The 20964-nt window shown below is 41.4% G+C and overlaps 2 protein-coding genes across 2 annotated transcripts; one reads left to right on the forward strand and one right to left on the reverse strand.

Moving 5' to 3' along the window:
* Positions 1–6035: 6035 nt before the first annotated feature.
* On the forward strand, positions 6036–7355 carry RB195_010052 (uncharacterized protein; the record flags this gene model as incomplete). Its single annotated transcript, XM_064190880.1, has 2 exons — positions 6036–6117; positions 7189–7355. 2 exons carry the CDS (start codon positions 6036–6038, stop codon positions 7353–7355), a joined length of 249 nt encoding a protein of 82 aa, XP_064048463.1.
* Positions 7356–9241: 1886 nt separating this feature from the next.
* On the reverse strand, positions 9242–20761 carry RB195_010053 (uncharacterized protein; the record flags this gene model as incomplete). The annotated part of the gene is made up of 12 exons (XM_013443085.2): positions 9242–9413; positions 9473–9616; positions 10761–10868; positions 11381–11514; positions 11572–11746; positions 14206–14369; positions 14510–14601; positions 16302–16377; positions 17093–17179; positions 17232–17454; positions 18831–19011; positions 20620–20761. 12 exons carry the CDS (start codon positions 20759–20761, stop codon positions 9242–9244), a joined length of 1698 nt encoding a protein of 565 aa, XP_013298539.2.
* Positions 20762–20964: the final 203 nt, after the last annotated feature.

The following is a 20964-nucleotide window of genomic DNA, read 5'->3' on the forward strand; positions in this document are numbered from 1 at the left end:
TAGCTGTGATTGTACTCGTGTGACCAGGTCGTCCTTTTTTGTATTGTAGTGCTAACCTTACTTGATACCCTCAATGAAAAATCAACTAGGTGAGCATCTACATCCCTTAGGGGTATAGTTTGTCCCACATTGCATTCAGGTAGCTACATTCTGAATAAAACGTGGATAAACATTAGATCTTGGAAGTGTTCTGCTGTTTGTTGTCCGATCCGGCAACAACTGATGAGCTGCTTGTCGCGGTAAAACGTAAAGACGAACTGAAGAGTAGATACTATTCTGACAGCTACGGCTGCTGGTCATTGTATGCGCCGTATAAACGCTTATTCACTATTATAAATCGAGGTTAAACGTCTAGCTTCTCTCCGAGTGATCAACGGCTCTTCTTCATAAGTAGCCCCCGATCATGAGAATGATCACTCTCACCAGTAAACAGAAAAACGAGAAACGGCCGCGTTTGCTACCTCATGCGATGTAGATAGTCACGAGGTGAAACGTGGCAAATTTCGTCGTTGTCAAATGATCGGTGTCCAAATAATAAAACACAAGTAAAGCGTAGAAGTTTCCCAACCAGCGCAGTCGTAGATGCCTTGCGGATTGCCATCGTTCTACTACGTGTGAGAAGTTGCATCGTTGGGTAGCGTGTGCAACCGAGGTTGTTCCAGAATTTTTTTTTTGGAACATTTTTTTTGGAATTGAATGTGATCATACTCATGTTCGTGAAATACACCTGCAACCCATTGTGGAGACATCCCAACATCGATAATTTTGTGACACGCTGCCTTTATTCATTAACACTTGCATCGGCATGAGTTTCAAGTTGCTCCAATTAATTTAGATTTGGAATGATTCAGTGATTCCGCACCTGTTTACGCTCACAGGTAGTACGCGTAAATAACTGCTAGAAACCGTAAACAAGTAAACAATTGCTGACTCAATGAGTACGAATCGAGCGTCAATCGCTGAGCGTCCTGCGGCGTAGTTCCCTTTCCTAGTTTAATTAGTCAATTAGGCACTTAATTAGGCAGAAAGGTCAGAAATTATTTTAAAAGACATTTGAAATTCGCATACATAAGCAGAGATTTCACTATACTTCATATACTATACTGAGAATCAGGTAAGAATTGTTTGATGTTCCCCGTTTAAGTCGAACACAAGCTTCAAGCCTTGGCTCTATTTTCCAAAAGCATAGGAACCCACAGTAGCTGATCAGAACACGCGCCGCATCTTCCAGGCCGTTTTTTTACGGCAACAAGGAAGAAATGAACGGAATCACCCTCCTCCCCATAATCTACGACCCCGTTACGAATATTCCACCGGAAATCCGTACCAGTCCAGAATCGTGGGGTGATGCTTTAAGGCTGAGTGATTGAACCGTAGACATAAGATAATAAGAATGTTAAGAATGTGTGATAGAGATTTCACGAATATTTAAGCGGTTATTGCACGGGGAAGTAACTACCTAAGTATGACAACGAAAAGCTAACATAACCTGTGACTACAATTTAGGCAAGAAGACGTAGCTACAATACAAGTAATGTACTAGAACTAGATGGACTACATCGCCGTCTGAAGAGTTGTTTGTCTTCAGTTTTATATACGCTTCTCCTCTGAGTGTGTTCTTCCCCATGAGTCGATGTTGTGGAAAGTCGGCAGTATGCTTTTCTTTGTCGAGGGTTTGACTAACTCAACTAATCGACCTCTGTTGCCGTGGGATTTTGTACTTTGTGCTCCGACATATTGCTGTTCGCGTGTGATCTCGTCGAAGCCGCCACAGCTCGATATGAAGTGGAATGGACGAATTCACTTCCATGGTTTTCCAGACTGAGATGTCTAGTGGCTTCAGGTCGCATGAGTTTCAAGACCAGAGATCTATTCCCCAGAATCTACGAAAGGCCCTTGTCAGAGATTGAGAGTTGATTTGATCCCATGGGAAGGTCTCGAACACTGCGCAAGAAGGAGGTGTCTTCATGGAAGTGAGTTCTGAGATGTCCTAGACACGGAGTTTCTTCTAAATTCGGGTTATACCACAGAAAAGGCCAACATTATGCTTTCTCAATAAAAGTTAGCTGGGTAAAATGGGGGAGGGGAGGGTCACTCAGTGGCGCCCTTATTCCCCGAAGCTCTAACTTACCTTTTCCTCTTAGTAACTTAAGTTTACATGTCATAAATCCTCTAAGACTAATGCTTAGGCCTTAGGGTCCCGAATGGTTTGATTATTTACTTCGAGGAATAAGGGCGCCAAGGAGTGCTTCCTGCTTCCCCTCCCCTCCCCAACGACACTTTACCCAGTTAGCTCAACCTTTCTTGCCATTGTTGCATGTTCTTACCATTTCAGATTTCGGAAACGTGACTCTGAAATGAAAGCCGAGCGCTTCGTTATTTTTGTCAATTATTTACGTAAAAGACGATGACTGAAAGTTTGTTACTATGAAAACATTCCTCTCTATCCATATCCGGAATTCGAACATTACAGGACTCCTCCAGCGGAGTTCCACTCTACTCCTGTCGCGACGGTCGTGCGTGTGATTGGACAAAATACTACGTAGTATTTGATAATTACGTACAATATAAAATATTACAATAAGTGACATTAAATGGTTACATGAATTACAAAATATTATATTTAGATTCAGCCGTAGGACAGTGTGGAAGCCCTAACATTTTGTTTTGAAAACGTGTTGAAAATGTAACAATGAGAGCACGCAGGTTCAACACCACACGGAGGCAAATTTTTACAAAAGTGATAGAGACTTGAAGCTTCTTCTAAAAGATGACGAATTTAAATACACGTAGTTCTCAGCAGGGTGAATTGGATTTAATGTAATTAAATGACCAAAAAAACCTCAGATTCTGTGCACATTGTTAGGTCTGGAAGATCGCGAATAACTTCATGGAAAAAGGACGAAGAGAAATACTTCAGGTAGTTTTTCAGAGAAGAAAGTTTGCACGACAAAACAGCCATATCGGTGTCTTTTCCCACACCCTTGTCTTTTTGGAATTTAGATTAGATGGGGGAGGGTGGGTCGGGTCGTGTCCCATCACCACGCTTGATCCTGCCTGTCACTTTGACCACCCTAATGCTGAGAGCTACGGCAGTTTTCTCCTCCTGGCTTTTTTAAAGCTGCTGCAGCTCCTGGTGATGTTTCAAAACATAAGTACATAAGTTTACATAAGTAAACACGAGACTTTCAAAGTTTAAAGTTTTTATTGAATTTTTCTTGTTCAGATTTCAAGGGAACCAGATCGCTTGAAATTGAGAAACTTTGTTTATAGGGATTTTCTTGCAAACACTATCCAAATATGAAAATTAGTTTCCAAAATGTATTGCCGTTTTTTTATAGGGAAAACCTGCTGAAGTTCAGATTTCCGCTTGAGCGGTAAACGTTCTCAAATAATGTCTAATAACTCGCGTCATACTAAATGCAAGCACTTCGAGTCTCACTGTTTTCTAGGCAAGGATATCCTCTCTCAAGCTACAAATTCCACAGTTCCAGGCCTCAAAAGTCTTTCCAATGTTTAGATAGAACACAGATGGAAATTTTCTGCCTCAAGTGTTAAGTTTAAAAAAGTGGGTTCCGAAACATCCAAGAATTTTGTAGTGCTCTCTACAATATAAGAAAGTTCTTTTTAAAACTAATTTTCTTCTTTTTTTTTACTAGTTTGATATACTTCTATCCTTATAAAATGGTAGGAGAGACTAGTGAAATTTTTTCGATAATATATTTTCTTTCTGCTGCAAATAATATAATATTGCATAGAAATAAAAAAGGTGCGAAGACGACTGAGACTGCGACGGGGCCTCGGAACCTATAGCAGTTCTGTATACCCGTTTCTGCACGCGATAATCAATTCCAAAGCGCCAAATTTCTCTATTTCTTGACGCAGCATTGGAATGACGCTGGGAGAGCTGGCTCTTGCAGAACAAATAAATAAAATCAAAACAACATCTATATTATTTCCCTCCCTAGCATGGACTGCGAGAATAGCCAACACTTTCACGACGTCTGACTTCACTTCTTCGTTGGGAAACACCAACCTTTGCGAAATGTTCACACCAGCTTCATTACTTTCCTTCGCCGATGCAGTACCATAAACAACCTCGCTGTGTGCTGCGCCACTGCAACTTGCAATTTACACTCAAGTTCTTGATCCAAAAACAAACATGGTAGCGAAGCACTGACCAGTTTTGTCAGCATTGGACAAGATTGTGTCAGATCGTATTAATAATCATAGAAGTGAGCCATCCATACAAATTAACCAAATTGGGTTAAGTTGCAACCAAGAAGAGAGTTGTCCGAAGGAAAAGCGGTGGGTTAGAGCAAGTTTCAGCGAGGATTTGCCGTGTTGGACCAATCTATCCACTACGTGGCTTCTGGAGTGTAGTTCACGTAACTGCCAGTTTAAGCGCGGAGCACCCTCTATAAATCCACGAATCGGAAGCCTCGATTTACTCGACTCACTCAAATTGATCTATGGCAAACAGGTTGAGATCGAGATGGAATCATCGCTGGCACCATAAGCTCCATGTCTTCGCGGGGAGAACGCAACTTCTTCCAACAATACACATAGGACTAGAGGTGAGCAGCCTAGCTTTCAACTTGACCGCTAGATACAGTAATAGAAACCCGGGAACGTTAGGACAGGCCTGCAGGAATCATACAGGCTTTCGAAACTGAAAGGATTAAGATGATGATCTGTACATACAACACATGTACGCTAACATCGGAAGCGCCAGTTGAAAATTTGATGATGTAAGGGAGGGCGATTAAAGGCATCACCCCACGAATCTGAGGTGGTGCAGATTTCAGGTGGAGTATTCGTATACGGGATGGGAGACTACGGAGAGGGGGGTGATTCCGTCCATTTCTTCCTAATTGCCGTAAAAAACGGCCCGGAAGATGCGGCGCCGCACAAGACTGGCGCGCTCCAATCGAACCTCTTGTACAAAATGGTGCGCCAAAACGAATGAAGCCGTATCTTCCAGGCCGTTTTTTACGGCAATTAGGAAGAAATGGACGGAATCACCCCCCTCTCCGTAGTCTCCCATCCTGTATACGAATACTCCACCTGAAATCTGCACCACCTCAGATTCGTGGGGTGATGCCTTTAAGTGTGAAGTCATCGGACTGACGGAGGCGACACGACAACACACTAAATGCAGTATATGACATCGAAGAAGGGCTGTTCTTAGTACAGTTCTTCTCCAGTGTCACGTATTTTACACGGTATTTACATGCGACAGTTGAAGAGGTGGCAATGAACATCGGTTCTTCCGAACAGCTCACAACCTGAATCGAACGTTTACGGACAAGAGGGTGTTGTTGAACACAAACTTTGACTATTCTTGCCGCTTGCGCGCCAACATCGAACTACGAAGAAGAATTCGAAACTTCTGGACTTAGAGAAGTCCTACTGAGAAGCCCACACTCTTCTATGAAATAATTATTGGTGACTTCAATACTAATATTGACCCTGAAAGAAAGCCTGAAGAACTACACGGAACTCACGGTCTACAGTGGAACGAGCAGGGTTAGAGACTGTTCGAGTTTATCACTGAGACCACCCATGGAAACTCGTAATTTCAAAATCCTTTCTCTATTCGTTGGATACGGGAATCGTCCGGTATCGTAGTGTATAGTGTAATAGACCACATCGTCAAGTCAATAAAAGGTTTTGCCAGTCGGATGTCGCTGTTATATCAGCACGGGATTAGGCCATCGTCTCGACATACCATCATCTCGGTGAAAAACCGCAGTTCGGTTCCAACGGGAATGAATGTGAGTATCCACGTAACCTAACGCCAGTTCTCATCGAGACCCTAGCAACCCTTTTCACTCGTTACCTGATAAAAACACTTTCCTAAACAGGAATATCGCCCAGCTAGCCCACCTACAAACTATTTACAAGAGCGATCCTCAACATGATTGGAAAAAAACGTTAGATGGAGGAAGGCCATGCGAGGTACCAGAGGGAAGGATTCAGCATGAACCACATATAGGCGGATCCGAATCTTATCGAATTATCAAGAGTGCAAGATGTCGTTTGGTTTCACTTTCATCAACTTGGAGGAATTTGAATCGGTTGAGACAGAAGTCATGGAAGTTTTGGACGACGAAGGTCAACTAACAACCACTCAATGTAAAAAGGTTCTACAAGAACAATGAAAAATCGATGTGAAGATAGAGATTCGACAGGGTGGTACAATTTCGCCCCAAATATCGAGTGCCGCTCTCGAGAACGCAATACAGAAAATGATTTCGGATAAAGTAGGAACGAAAGTTGATGTCCGGCAGCTGCACAATCTACACAGTTTTCGTTTCGTTGATGGTATCGTTCTGATTCAAGCGTCACCCATGCGGAACGAATGCTTCCGGAGTCGAACGGAAGATGTAGCGAGATGGAAGAGCACTTAGGATGCAGTGAAGAACACCTGGGGCGCCCAGTTCCGTTTTCTCTTTTGAGCTGTGCTTCGGAAATATGGATACTTCACAAGCAGGAAGAAAGTGACATCAGGGTGGCTGAACGCTCAATCGAAAGAGAGATGCAAGGTGCATCTTACTTCATAGAATTCAGGGAAGGGGTTTGAAGCTTTGTCATAGCAGTAGAAGATTATAGACGCCGCAGAACTTGTCAAGAAAAGTAAATTAGGGAGGGGCGGATTCGATGTGTGATGCGTTTCAGCGACAGTCGTTGGACCAGAGTTGTGAGCAACTGAGTACCATGGAATATTAAACGCAATGCAGGATGGTCCCCGGCCGGATAGTCTTTCAAAGAAAATGTTTCATGTCCCACGCGGAAGGAGGGATCGTTAGACGACTCTCGCATGGGACAAAAATACTAGCGCTCGCTCGACACCTAAGAACAGCAGGAGTCGAGGTTCACAAGACAAAAATATCAATAGAACTCCAAACCCATCACTAAATTCAGCACATTCTTGTATTACAGCGGAATCGCTCTTTTCTTGCTCAGTGATGCACTCTGACCTGAATGGATTTCTAAGGCACCGTATCAGGCAACCACTCTTTGCTGCGCAAATCCGTGATTTCAATCTGGTGGAATGAATTCTGAGACTCCTTGGAAATCCAGATCTTGGTTTGCTTATTATGATGAAAATATATGAACTTAAAGTGTGACTGATACCGGAAACGATTAGTATTTGTCAATGGACATAATCTATTTTCGTTACAGGTTCCGTTGGCTCTTGGCACATGGCTCCGTTAATGGAAGGACATGCTACTGAGTTGCTGGACAGATTCTGTACAACAACCATCGTTGCCACTCATCTTAAGCTGAATTCTGGGCAAACTTCAACACGTAGCGTCGCCTTTGAGTTGCGTGTTACAAGCGCTTTGTGAGATTAGAGGCGTGTTATGTACTCACTCTACAAATATAGTCAGTACAAGCTTTTTATGATTTGTTCCTGCTATCAGCTGCAGACAAATTGTTCTGCGGCTGGAAATTGTTCGCTGCATCAAGCTTTGCTCAGAAGTGGTACGATCGCGCGATATCAATCTGGTGGTTCGAAGTGATAGTTAAGCGTCGGCGCCACCTCAGCTAAGTGATAACAAAATATGTGCGAAAAAAACAAACGAAACGATGTAGTATACTAGAAAAGAGCGGACGATTAGGGCCGAACTCCACGTTGCAATTGTTAGCAAAGAAGAGACGGCGTGGGGAGATAATAGTTACTTCGAACGAAGGACTCATTCAGATGCGCAAATGGCTTCCTCGAAATGAAATAAGGCGCAGTGCATCGAGGATCCGAAGATAAATAAGGCAGGGCGATTTCGAAGAGTAGCCTACATTTCTTCACTGCTGCCACGTTTCATGAAAAATAAGGTAGAAAAAGGAGGAAATGATGTGGGATGAAATAACGGCATCAAGGACTCCCACTAAATTCGGCGAGGAGAATTGTACTGCTTTGTCCACATACAGTTGATACTGCTTAGGGAATTTAGCGAAAATAAAAAACTTAGCCGAAGTTTCTGAAAAAGGTGCCGTCGTGGCACACGCCCGCACCAGTTTACCCTCAAAAATACTACTTTGCAGCTAAAGCACGAGTGCAGGAGAGACATAACAGAGTCGTCTCAATTCTGCGCAAGAGAAGTTTGCCATGTTAATCTGAAGCAAAACGATCGTTCGCAACTATGAGACTCTTCGCAGAAAATAAACAAAGAAACCTTTCAATGAAGGTGAATCAAATCACAAAAATCGAAGTCGATCGAAAAAAAAAACGATATTAGGAAGCTGATAGCACAGCTTGTGGACGAAATAGACCAATCGTTGACAATCTGGTAGGTATGCAATGCCTATATTCCAGGTACTGTAACCATACACTACAGCGGTATGATAGAAAAAAGTACAATGCTATTCAGAATTCTGTATGAGTTCGGGTTTAGTTACAAGCGTTATCCGCAGCATTTAGTATCATTGTGATGGTCCAAACCTCCGTGGGGACCATCGCCCAATTTTATCGTTCATCGTAATACAGCTAAAATGCAGAGTCCTGCAATAAACCCAGTGTATTTCTTAGCGTAAATATATTATATAAAGTCGGATGTAGTGTAGCGGTTAGAGGTCCCGCTTCCCGCACGATCGATAGGAGGTTCGAATCCGCCCTAGTGCTCACCAAGCCTTTCATCCCTCCCAGGTGGATAAATTGGTGCCAGACTTGTTTGGGAGGTTAAAAACACTGAATTCACACATCGGCTAGCCACAGCAGGTCATTGTATGGGCCAGTGACAAGTTCACTTCAATTCAAACGATCCTGAATTGAAGTGAAAGTGGGGGCGCATCCCAAGCGGATTGATTAACACCAGAAACTTCATCCTTTATCCTTTTATATTAGATATTTGTCCAACTATTTAGAATAGATACAAAATATTTCATTTAGCTCAATATTTGCACAAAAACACAGCAGTTTAAAAGTTACAAGTTCAAAAGAGTGACTATAGTCGAATCAGGACGACATAAAGCTCTGTGCAGCTGCGCAAGCGGCTGCGCTCGAAGCCACGCAGTGGCGGTAGCGGTTGTGATCGTGGTGGGACCATGACGGTGATGGCGCTAGCAAGGGTCCACCTCGATCCTAACCGCACCTCTTGGGCTTACGCAACTGCACCGAGCCTTATATCGTTTTGACTCGGCTATAGTAAAGAGCAATTAGAACCCGTTTTCTCGTAAACTGAAAAGAAGTGCTACCAATCAAAACACTTCTCGTGAACGCTATTCCTTCCAGTTACTCTTATACACTGTTCATCTTATCGAAGAAATGTTCTATGCTTCTTCGTATTTCGTGAAGACTCATTTCCTTGTACTGAGCATAGGAAGCTAGGACTAGCATAGTCAGTAAAAAGAGGCGGAAGGCTTTTCTTGCAAGAGATGAGCTGGGCAGAGCTGAGTTTACAGGAATCAGCCTGAAAACAACATAGTGTTGTGGTTTGAAACTAAACATTTCAAGATGACAGAATCTCACATTTTTGTTGAAAAACTATGAATGGGTCCAAAGCAAAGAGAAACTGTCGTCATGACAAAACAAATGACATTGAAAGGCATGCTGAAATCCGGCACGGGAAGTACGATGAGGAGCGTATTTCCGTACAGAGTAATGGGCCCTTCTCTGAAAAGTGGATTATAATATGTAAGTATTCCTCATCGTTCTTCAGTAGCCTATCAGAAAGTAATTAACACGATAAAACGGCAAAAAAAGTCCTATAGCTGGAAAATGTTGCAACGGTTGATTAATAAGTATTCTTCAACAACCATTTTATTTAACTTTTCTCCAATCAAAAACCTCTGAGAAAGCAAGGCCTTAGGGGGTTGTTAAAAGGGTAATTCACGCCTGTTTCTTATCTGGGTGATGATTGTTGACCGTTCTGTTTGGATGCAAATAATACACTGCTATGGTAGTTTATGTACTATGCATTTAGGTGTATAGTCCTGTAAAACCACCCAGATAAGAAACAGGCGTGAATTACCCTTTTAACAACCCTCTAAGGCCTTGCTTTCTCAGAGGTTTTTGATTGGAGAAAAGTTAAATAAAATGGTTGTTGAAGAATACTTATTAATCAACCGTTGCAACATTTTCCAGCTATAGGACTTAGCTGAAAATCAACAAAGGCGAAGACGTAGTCAATCTAATGATAACTAAGAAGGAAAGTCTTGGAGAAGACGCACAAGACCACCTTCCTTTACACATTCTCTTCACCTCATTGATGTAAACAAAAAGTATAAAGAGCCCTCAAGAAAAAAGAACGAAAGAATTTTTTAGATTGTAAAGGTGCAGGTTCATTGTTAGCGTACGCTTGGATGTGCTTGAAAAAAGAAAACACACTCTCCTCAATATCCTTTTTCTCAGCTGCTCAGAAATGATAAGATAGAAAACAAATCGAACCTCTGACGAGGAAAGCTGGAGAAATACTGGGCACCAGATTTGAACTGTAAGCGAAGTCCCATGAAGTAGTAATGATTTGCAGGATTAGTATAATATTGCATAACATAAGTGAACAGAATATAATTACTTCTTTGATTGTAATGCAACATGTTCTTGAAACGAGCGATATGTTACTAGCGAAAAATAATCAGTCTCGAGGTATTCTCTGGAAGGCCTATTTAAGATTTTTCATTGATCACAGCAAACACTAAAATAGAATTGAAATCTTCTGGTGTATACAAATATTTGGCATATTTCAAACTTTTTGGCTTTTTTAATATCCGTATTTTGTAAACTCTAGTACAATGCCAGTCATTCAAAAATCACCAACCTTGTAGTATTCCCGTTCTCCTGTACTAGAGAACTATTGCGAACTAGTGTAAGAGTCGCAGCGGGGACATACATACCATGGTTGGCGTCGGGAGGATATTCTCGGATTCTAAAGAATGATTGAGTCTTCAGTAATTAAGTGACTGAATCAAATGACATATCTACTACAAAGGACCGGAAGCATAACTTAACGCTGGAGCAGTACACCACAGCTACCACAGTAAATATTTGCAATCACATTGATTAAGAAAGCTGTGGTGTAGTGATTGTTTCACGACAGCCACAGCTCCATTTTCGCTTCTCATTTGCAATCGATACGTTGTAGTAAACAAGTGTGCCCCCGATTTGCCATTACAAGTCTCTTCAGGCACAAAACGAGCGAGTTTAAAGAACACTTAAACATTAATGGTATAATTGCCTACCGCTGACCAGTTATTACAAACGAACATTTAGAACTCAAATGACACAAATAATACGCGTGGCTGCACTAGTGAGACGCCAGCTGAAGTAATGGAAAATGTGGTTTGCAGCTGTAGGGTTGAACAGAATTTAATAATAATTGTGTCAAGACAATAAGGAGTTCTGGCTGAGAGGTGAGCATAAAATCCACAAGAACCAAACCTCATAAATGCCTTGTCAAAACTGATTTGCAGGCGGCATTCTGATTTCCGAGGAATGTCGAGATCCCATTCAAGGAGGGCTGGTTTTTCCCGTGTAATAGAAGGAGCGAAATAGCGGTCATAAATAATAGGTACCTAAAAACATAAGGGTAATTATGGCCAAGAATTATGAATTATTATGGAAGAAAGCACCTGTTTCTGACCACTCAGCAAATCTTTGCAAGTTAAAGTGATTGTGTGATAATAAATCAGCAAGAACCAAGGTAGTTGATGAGAGTAAATGACGCGTTGAGTCTCGCCTGCGTTTGTGAGCACTGATGCCAAAACTCCAGCAACTTGGTCACTGCCTCCGACGAAAGAGGATACGCTGGAAATAAACCTAGCTTGAAGGGTAAACTGAACCATCCATGAACAAAATATTTTGAGATCCGAACAATTTGAGGTCTGCAGTTGTTGGCGCTAACAGAAACGAACTAGGTGAACAAGACTTTTGCAAAAGTCGAAGGATATCAACCAGTAATGAGTGTTCTCATTTTATGCAGATGAAAATCATTTCCGTTCTCAGGATCTGAGAAAAAAGGTATAAGTGGATAGCGATACACGTCGGTCATAAAAGATTCCAACCTGCATAAAATAAAGCATGACGTCAGCCGTCAAACCATGTCTCCCGCAATTTTTCCAGTTAAGAAGTCACTACCAAAAAACGGCAATCATCTCTTCAAGAATTCAACCCACAACAAGCACCAATTTCATCTGTCACCTCGACACATTTCGAACTACGTTACATTTAGAGTAATGGCTTGCACGATCCATTTCGTCAACCTTGAAGAATAACGAACAAAGTATGCGACGTTGAGCAATCCCTAAGCAGATGCGCACCGTGATTTCCTGGAGCTGGACAAGTTCGAGGTTATAAATACACTGACCCTAAAGGTGTGAAAGGCTCGGCTCTGGGTGTTTCCGAACAATCGAAGTGCAATCACAGCCGAACCTCTTACCAACAACATGACATTTGGGTGATCATACGGTTCTCATAAAGTGCCATAAAGTTAACCAATCCGCTTGTGATGCTCCACCTTAGATTCAGAATCGCTTGAGGTTTACGAACGTGCAACTGGCCTATGCAATTACTTGCGGGGGCTAGCCGATGTGTCAAGTCAGTGTTTTTGTTCCCCCAGACAAACCTGGTACCAATTTATCTACCCCGAAAGGTTTAGTGAGCACTAGGGCGGATTCGAACCTCCTATCCATCGTGCAGACAGCGGAACCTGTAACCGACTGCACTACACCCGCCTCACAGTTCTCATACTCGGTAGCAATTACAATAGCACTCAGCAGCCACCTGTGTGCATACTTCTCGAAGGGCATGTTATGGTTCGAAATATTCTACACAAATCTTCGAAGTAGTTACTCTAGTACAGACACAACCTCTGCAAAAATCAGGTAATAAACTGAAGCAAGGGAGTCTGGACTTCTGCGCAGAGGTTATTCATGTACGCTTTTCAGATTATTGAAGGAAAGGAAACTGGAAAGTGAAAGCGGTACAGTTCTAATTGCGATATTTGAATGTAAAACAGCTACACCAGCTCAAGCAGCCGGCTTCGCCGTCTTCTCGTGCTGGTAACACCTTTTTAATAGCACAAATACTAATGTGAGGAAACAATGCGTTTGCAACATACTTAACAACCATTGAACATTACGGAAAATCCTATAGATCATTTTTAAAGTTTAGAAAGTTTGAAAGTTTTTTCGGCACATCTAGAAGTTTTGAACGAGGTAGAAATGGTATACGTAGAATTGTAGTGCGTAAAAAATCAGCTGGCAGGTTGTAGAAAAAGTAGGTGAACATCAATAATATCGATGAATAGCATTGCCCATGAACTACCGATTTTCGTAACAAGCACCCTCGAAGACGTCGCAGAAAGGTTTTTGCTGTATTCCATGGAGGGCGAATGGATTAGAAGTGAAATGGATTAGCGCTGATGCTTATAGAAAATACTAGAAAATTCGAGACTACAAAAATAATGCCGAATGAGAAGTTACGCTCTCGATTATCAACCTTATTCGATTTCAGAACTGTTTTTTGCGTCGTATCGATTTTGATAAGATGTACACGAGGTTGTTAAATAATTTTGAAATTAGGGTCCGAATCTTAGCGCACGAATCTAAAACGTTGGCTCGAAAATCTCGAATGGTTCTTCCGATCCGAATAAGAATATCGAACTATTCGTCCTCGTGATAGATCAGTCAGCGTTCCATGCTACGCGTCTCCGATCTAAGGTGGGCATTCAGTGTAGTCGTTAAGTTGGTGAATGAAAAAGTAGGCATGGAGTTTATCAGTTTAGTTGTGGAGAGGTTGCTCGTTTGAATTGTAGATTGAATCGCCCATTTCAGGCTCTGAAGAAGGCGATATTGCCGAAACGTTAGCCAATAAAATTACTTAACCTCACGTACAGCTTATTAAAATCGATACGACATCCAAGTAAGCCGAGACTCATTGAAAGTCGAACTTTTCAACTGTTTTTTTTTTTGCGTCGTTCAGAAAAAAGTTCAGAAAAACTCGAAGTGCAAGAGGAATGCTAAGTAAGAAACAAACAGCGTATCTGTTCATGCAGCATGTAATGTAAGTTGAGATGTTTCAAATCTGAAGATTTACAGAGAAGTTCGTTCAACACAATTTTTTTAAGTCTCTGAATGCGTCAGGTGTTCTGTTGTATGTGCCGCAGCAATCTTGAATGGATATTCTGGTTATCATTTCATCTCACCCGACATTTATCCTTTTCTTCGTGGCTTCGTTATTTAAAAGGTTGGTAATAAACAGCGTACCTAACCAGAGCATGCATCTGGGCGGATTTGGGACTGAACGGTGATCCATAAAAGGCAGACACTGAGAAAGGATATTCCGTTTTGTTGTTTTGGAGATCATAAACGGCAAAGCGGTCTTCCAACTTGGTTATGATTTCCGATGGAGCAGGTTCGAGACGCATGTTCTTGAAAGAAAAGAGTCATGGAAGAAACCAATGTTGATGCTTAACAATGTCTTACAACATCAAATATGCAAAAACTCAAGAATATGAAGCTTATTGTTCTATAGTTGCGGTTTTATGTACTATTTGGGAATGCTACAAACCTCGTCGTCCATTTGAACCAGCATTTTACTGCTTGCAGCTGCTTTGCAAACCCCTGTTGTCCTCCGACCAAACAGTTCGAAAGTACTGAAGTCTGAAATACCATGGAAAATGGTCCCGATATCACATGGAATAATGCACTAATTTCTGAGTTGTAGCTAACTAGTAATTATGATTTCTAGAAACGTTAGTAAGTGGTGGCTTTGTAACCTTCATGCGGAATACGTCGAAGAATGACATGTGTGTGATTTTTCTTTATTCACTCATTTGCCTCATAGTAAATAGTTAAAGCGTCATTTGAATCAATCCCGTTCTTAACGCCAACATCAATTTCTTGCATGCAGTGCGTGTGGACGTGTGTTTGGTTGAAAACAAAATACTAAGACTGACGAAATTTACAACATGAAGAGAGGCCCTCAGATATTGTTATATTGATCGAACGTCGGACACAGCTTTGAGTTATTGAAAGGCCTACTTTTGTTGTAGTTATCCTTAACAAAACTTTCATCATATTTGGTGTAAAGAGAACCACTATTTATTATAATGCTTATTTGTTATTATTATACATTTATAATAAAAAAATCACGATAAAGTAGGGTTTTTTCCGTTTTTAATCTTCAAAAGTTTTTCGATTCTGGTCAATAAAAACCTTTCTTCCTATAAATTTGAGATCGATAAAATGGCACTAGATTCATCTGTGAAAATAATGATTTTGACTTGATGCACCGGCTAACACTCACAAGTCACGGAAAAGGCCGCATGTCGCTGCCGAGAATAAAGGTTTTTCATTTCTCTAAGCAATCCCCGATATTTGGCCTCACAATTGAACATGACAAGTGTGCTTTGTAACAACAACAATATATCATTAACTTTAAAAAACATTCTCTAAAATTAAAATCTTTATTATATTCATTTATTATTGTATTCATGAAAAGGTGAAAAGCTTGGTTGGCACCAAAGCGGATTCGAACCTCAGATCGATCATACTGCAGTCACAACGGAATGCTTAGCGCAGATACTGTATTTGAAGACAGCGTATCATGAAATTGTCGATGTTTGGATCTCTCGTGGACAGGAGACTTAGGGATTTAGATTATGAGTATGGGCACGCTCCGTTTCCCTTGATGATCCTTAAAACGGCGTGAAAAACGGCCTTCGCTCCTGCGAGGTATGTTGGAACGCGTCACCCTTGTTCATGCACCTCGGTCAAGAACGAGCGGTCGAAAATCAGTAAGATCTCCCCAGCAGCCTATTCTTCTGAAGCCAATGAATAGACTGCTGAGGTAACCGGAGCGTACAGGCGTAGTGGCGCAGTCTCACTTTTCACGTAACTTGTCGTCTGTGTCTGCGTAACTAAGTATAGTCGGATCAATACGACATGAAACACGAGTGTAGTTGATGTGCATTTGCGTACGCGCTCGAAACGGCAGTGGAGGCAGCAGTTGGAACCGAGGTGGGCCCTTCGCCAACTGCAGCGATGGGTGGTGCCAGCAAGGATTTCACCACGCTCCTAGCCACTACGTTCCACCGAAGCGCCTCGAAAGAAGCCGCGTACGCAATTGTGTACGTGTTTCATGCCGTTTTGATCCTACTATACAACCACGCGTTTTTTTTAGAACGATTAGGAGAAACTGAGTGCGGCCACTCTCATGCTCGCAATCCACATCGAGAACAAAGGCATTGCAATTCTAGAGCACCTCTACAACTCCGAACTTTGTATTGTTCACAAGAGATCCAAACATAAAAATATCGTGATACGCTGCCTTTAAGAACGAATAACACCATTGCACTTACCCAATCTCCTACTTTTTATGGGAATGTCGACAACATTGCTCATTACAAGATGGAGCTGCCATTTACATTCTTCACCCTAAAATAACATGAAGGATTCACATTATGATTCGTTTTATTAAACTGTGTAGTCGTACGGTGAAAACAGCAGTTGCGGATTGCCCCAAAGCGGCGCAGTGCAGCTACCACTTGGGATCGAGATGAGACCATCGCGAACTGCAACGATAAGTAGTGCTAGCAAGAGTCACCCTCGATCCTAACCGCTACCTTTCTCTGTACCGCATTGAGCGCATCCGCTTACGAAACTGGATCGAGCTTCATGTCGTTTTGATCCGGGTATATCATTCTTTGGTAAAGTAGTTACCGCGCATTTTCTATCAGCCTGACACGTTAATTTTTTGGAAGAGGCAAACGCAAGTATCTTGCCTCTTTATACGCGCCGATCGGATACTAGGCAGCAATAAGCTCTTGAGTTTTTTTTGAAGCTTTTCGTTTCTTTCCGTGCAGTTGTACGCGAAGGGAGAAGTTCTAACTCTAAAACAAAGGGTTCTGATAGGAGTAGACTACGAAAAAATTCACTCATACACAATCACACAACCAAGAATGAAACTCTGTAAAAAGAAGGAAAAAAGTCCCTATGAGCTTATTGGCGTCATTGTCTTGTCGATCCGTTAGTGTAGACATGCAGGATCGATTCTGTTCAAGATCACTTGTCTTGTACCGCCAGTTCATTTGTCGGAAACGATTGCGTTCGAAACGACTCGACTTTCATGATACACGTGGTGAAGTTTTACCTCGCAAGCTCGATGAAGCTCGAAACCCATAGAATGGTAGACACTTTTGTACAATTTGATCGGGTTGAATAAGGTGACGAGACCACTCTGAATTTAAAGCGACTGCTTCCGACAGCGAATTTAAAGACGCGTAACATACTTGTTTGCATGGAAGAAGCTTCTTCCACGGAGTGAGATTTTCTGCACAAACAGTTTCTCTTCCAAGTGCACTGTGGCGCAGTTCCATCTGATAACTAGTACCAGTATCGAGTCTTTTGAACCCGAACTTTGGTGAAGAAGTAAGTTCAGGGACTACGCTCGTCAATGCGGTGCAGAACACTCCATTCAAGGAGTTTATGAGAGCTCGCCATTTCGCATCGACACTAAAGAGAGTTAACCGTTGTAACAAATATGGGAAGGTAAGGATGGAGTAAAACAACACGTACCAAAAATATAGTCTCACCACTGAAAATTGGAAAAGCAGGATTTTGTTTGTTTGTTTTTTTTTTTTTTTTTTTGAAAGAGCCTATTTCGTGTACATCACTAAATTCTTCCTTCCAAGAAAACTTTAGAATTACAGCTTTCGTCAAATATATTTTCTCTCTTTATTTCTTGGCTTTGTGTTTGCCTTCTCAACTTTTCTCGAATCGTTCTCGCACCTCAGAAAAGGGCAAAAAAGGAGACCTACTGTATATTGGAAAAAGCAAGTCGACAGCTTTCAAAGAAACTCGACCAAAAAAAAGAGTGAGATTGATGAAAAGATGAATATAAATGCAAGGGCCACCAAACAATTTCGCGCCCGATAAGAGAAATGAGACATGAGGTGGATCTTAAGTTAAAAGATCTGTCGCTACCCGATGCCACTAACAGATAATAATCACATAAGGAGCACCCAAATTCCGCTAACGCTAAAATAAAGCCCATGCTGTAAAATTCGCTGAGCTTAAAACGAAAACAAGATATTGTCTACCTATCGTTTAAAACAGTTTCATAGTGATGAAAAAATCGTACTAAAACTGACTGATAAGATATTTTCAACAATGAATTTTGGCTGCGAATATCTGATAGTTTGAAGCGACATATCATCGTACAGGAAGATTCCTTCCTTTAACATAACGATCAACTATGTCATCTAGCAAGAAGTGTCAAATGACCATTATTTGTCATCCTTCAGAAAGTGTCATCCCGACATAAGATTTACGCAAGATAACCCATCGGATTTCACTACAACTTTTTCTTAAAATCTCATGGCTATTCGGTCCAACAGTACAAATCAAAGTTCCCAAGAAAACTTCTCGTGTTATTTCATAGTTACCAAATCGTCGCTTATTGCTCAGTTGCTCAAAAGACATTAGGAATTATGAGAGTTAAGAAGGAGAAATTCTTGTCACATACTAAAAAATGAAATTTGCGGCGAGGCTATATTTTTGGTAAAGCTTTTCACGTTGTAAAACCGAAATAATTTGCAGACAATGTCCTAAGATTCTAAGGACGACGAATTTCTTGTAGCACGACCTAGACCTTTGAAGAAAAATCTGGCGGGTTTTTTTTTTTGTGAGATAAGACTATTCTTTTGATACTCATTTTAGTTACCCTTACGACATACAATAAACTTTTCCCTGAAAAATTAGTTGAGCAAGATGATAAGTTAATGATGGCTATAGTTATTAGGAGCACTGACAAACACTTCGACATGCAACTTAAAAGGAGTGACAGCTAGGGACAATCACATCAAAGAAATCTGAAGAAAAAAACTCACGTAGTTGCATTCCCCAGAATCCAAGCATGCACCACACCTCCAGTAGGGCCACTGGGCTGAGGTGGTAAGCCCCATGTAGAGCTGTACCAGCGACCTTGGGTAAGATGAAACGACAACTCAACCACAGAGTGAGAGGAAATAATTTCAGCCAATATCCGAGGAAACAACGTGTACTCTGAACCTAAAATTTGAACGAGTTGTGAGCAGTTCCAAAACATGCACAACATGCACATATGTACAGTCGATTCTAAGTGGCAGTGAATTTATTCGCTCTCCTACAGGAAGCTTTTTGCGAGTTTGATGAATAACAGGGCATCTTCGGGACGGTTACTAATCCATTAGGTGTCATATTATTGGGATACGAGGATCGTTTCTAGACATTGAAGTGAATTTCCTTCGACTATACGAACAACATCAAAGGCAGGTTCTCATCTACCCTGTGCGTTGTTCATATAGATGCAGCAAGCCCAGGAACATTGTGCTCAAACTATGGAGCAATATTCAAATCATCGCTCAAAAGTGCCGTAGTCAAGTCAAAACAACCTGAAGCCCAGCGCAACTGCGTAAGTGGCTTGAAGATACTGATCACAAAATCACATAAAACTACCAACATGATCGGTTTCTTTCCAAATAATTTCTGGGTGTATATCTAATATTTATTCAGTTGGGTAGATGCGGTCTGATGGTTTGCGTGTACTGCAATCTAGTAATGGTTTGGTGTAAAATTCTCACGCAGAGTCGGCATGGAACCTTCTGTGCCGACGTGGTGCGCGTCCGGACGATTGATCGAAACGAAAATGATGTCGGCACCTACGGAGCTCTCTTTTCCTTGCTTCTTTCGACAGTTTTTTTTCACTTTTTTTTTTGTAAAAAAAATCTACATCAGTAGGATCACAAAGACATCCTTTGCTGTATATCCAAGGACATAACGAATGTAGTCAGCAGACCACATATTCAACGGGAACTATAATTTCATGGGGCATTGTGGAACTGCAGATACGACATTATGCATCAAAAAGGGTTTTATGATCTTTACATGGCGCCTTGAATAACATATCCCCAACAAATTTTGGAAGAGATCGCTATTTTCAGGAGAAAGTTTGAAAGGGATCACTTAGGAAAAAAAGAAGCAGAAAGTGCAAAGATAATAGTATAACAAGATGAGCTTATAAAAGGGCGGCTGTAGCGCAGTCGGTAAGAAGTTCCGCTGTATGCACAACCGACCGGAGGTTCGAATCCGCCCTAGTGCCGACCAACTTTTCACTCCTTCGGGTTCGATGAACTGTCTCGGGGAATAGAAATGACTTGAAAGATTCTGAATTGAAGTGAACGTGGTGGTGCATCCCAGGTAGATTAATTAACGTTGGACACTTTATCCTTTATCCTTAACTGATAAAACCCCAAACCAAATAATTAAAATTTTCGTGATCAACAATGTCCAAAGCCCCGTTCGCCAATTTTCGGTTGAACTAATTCTCTTGCCAGATTGTGAACACTCCGGCTGTTCAGACAAAACAAGACTACCATGTCTACCAACCGCACGTTTTGACCATTCACTGGTTGCAAGATGTAAATTAAGGACTCTGTAGATCTTTACATGAGCTGTGATCGAAATATGATTTCTACACTGCTAAACAAGTAAGGAAAGTGAGAAAAATGAAAGCTAATAAGTGGTGTGAAGATAAAGCTAGTCATCGAAAAGTTTCAAAGTACCGGCTGTTATTAGAACCTCAATCTTATGTGATGAGTCCTTACATGGAACGGCAGATAATTCTGAAAAACAGCTTACCCAACTGCACGTCGCCAGAACTGATATCCAGCTGGAATTCGGTGAAAATGTTCCCGGGAGCTAATCGTCGTATTTTTAACTCTTCTGTATAAGAGTCGCCGCTGATTCTTCGAAGAGCGATGAAGAGAATAAACAGCCACATATACAGTGACTACAAAATATTTCAATACAGACGCACTTTTCCCTTTCTCCATGTTAATGTCTAACTGTTGAAAGAAAACCAAAAATGGCAAGAAAACAAACTCAGTAACCTGTACCAGAACTATCAGCAACTTTAGAACCATTTATGAAAACTGACAGACTCCCAGGAACTAGGGAAAACGAATGAGCAAAATAGAACAATTT

This window comes from Necator americanus, chromosome III, assembly GCF_031761385.1.
Source record: "Necator americanus strain Aroian chromosome III, whole genome shotgun sequence".
Classification (NCBI taxonomy): Eukaryota; Metazoa; Nematoda; class Chromadorea; order Rhabditida; family Ancylostomatidae; genus Necator; species Necator americanus.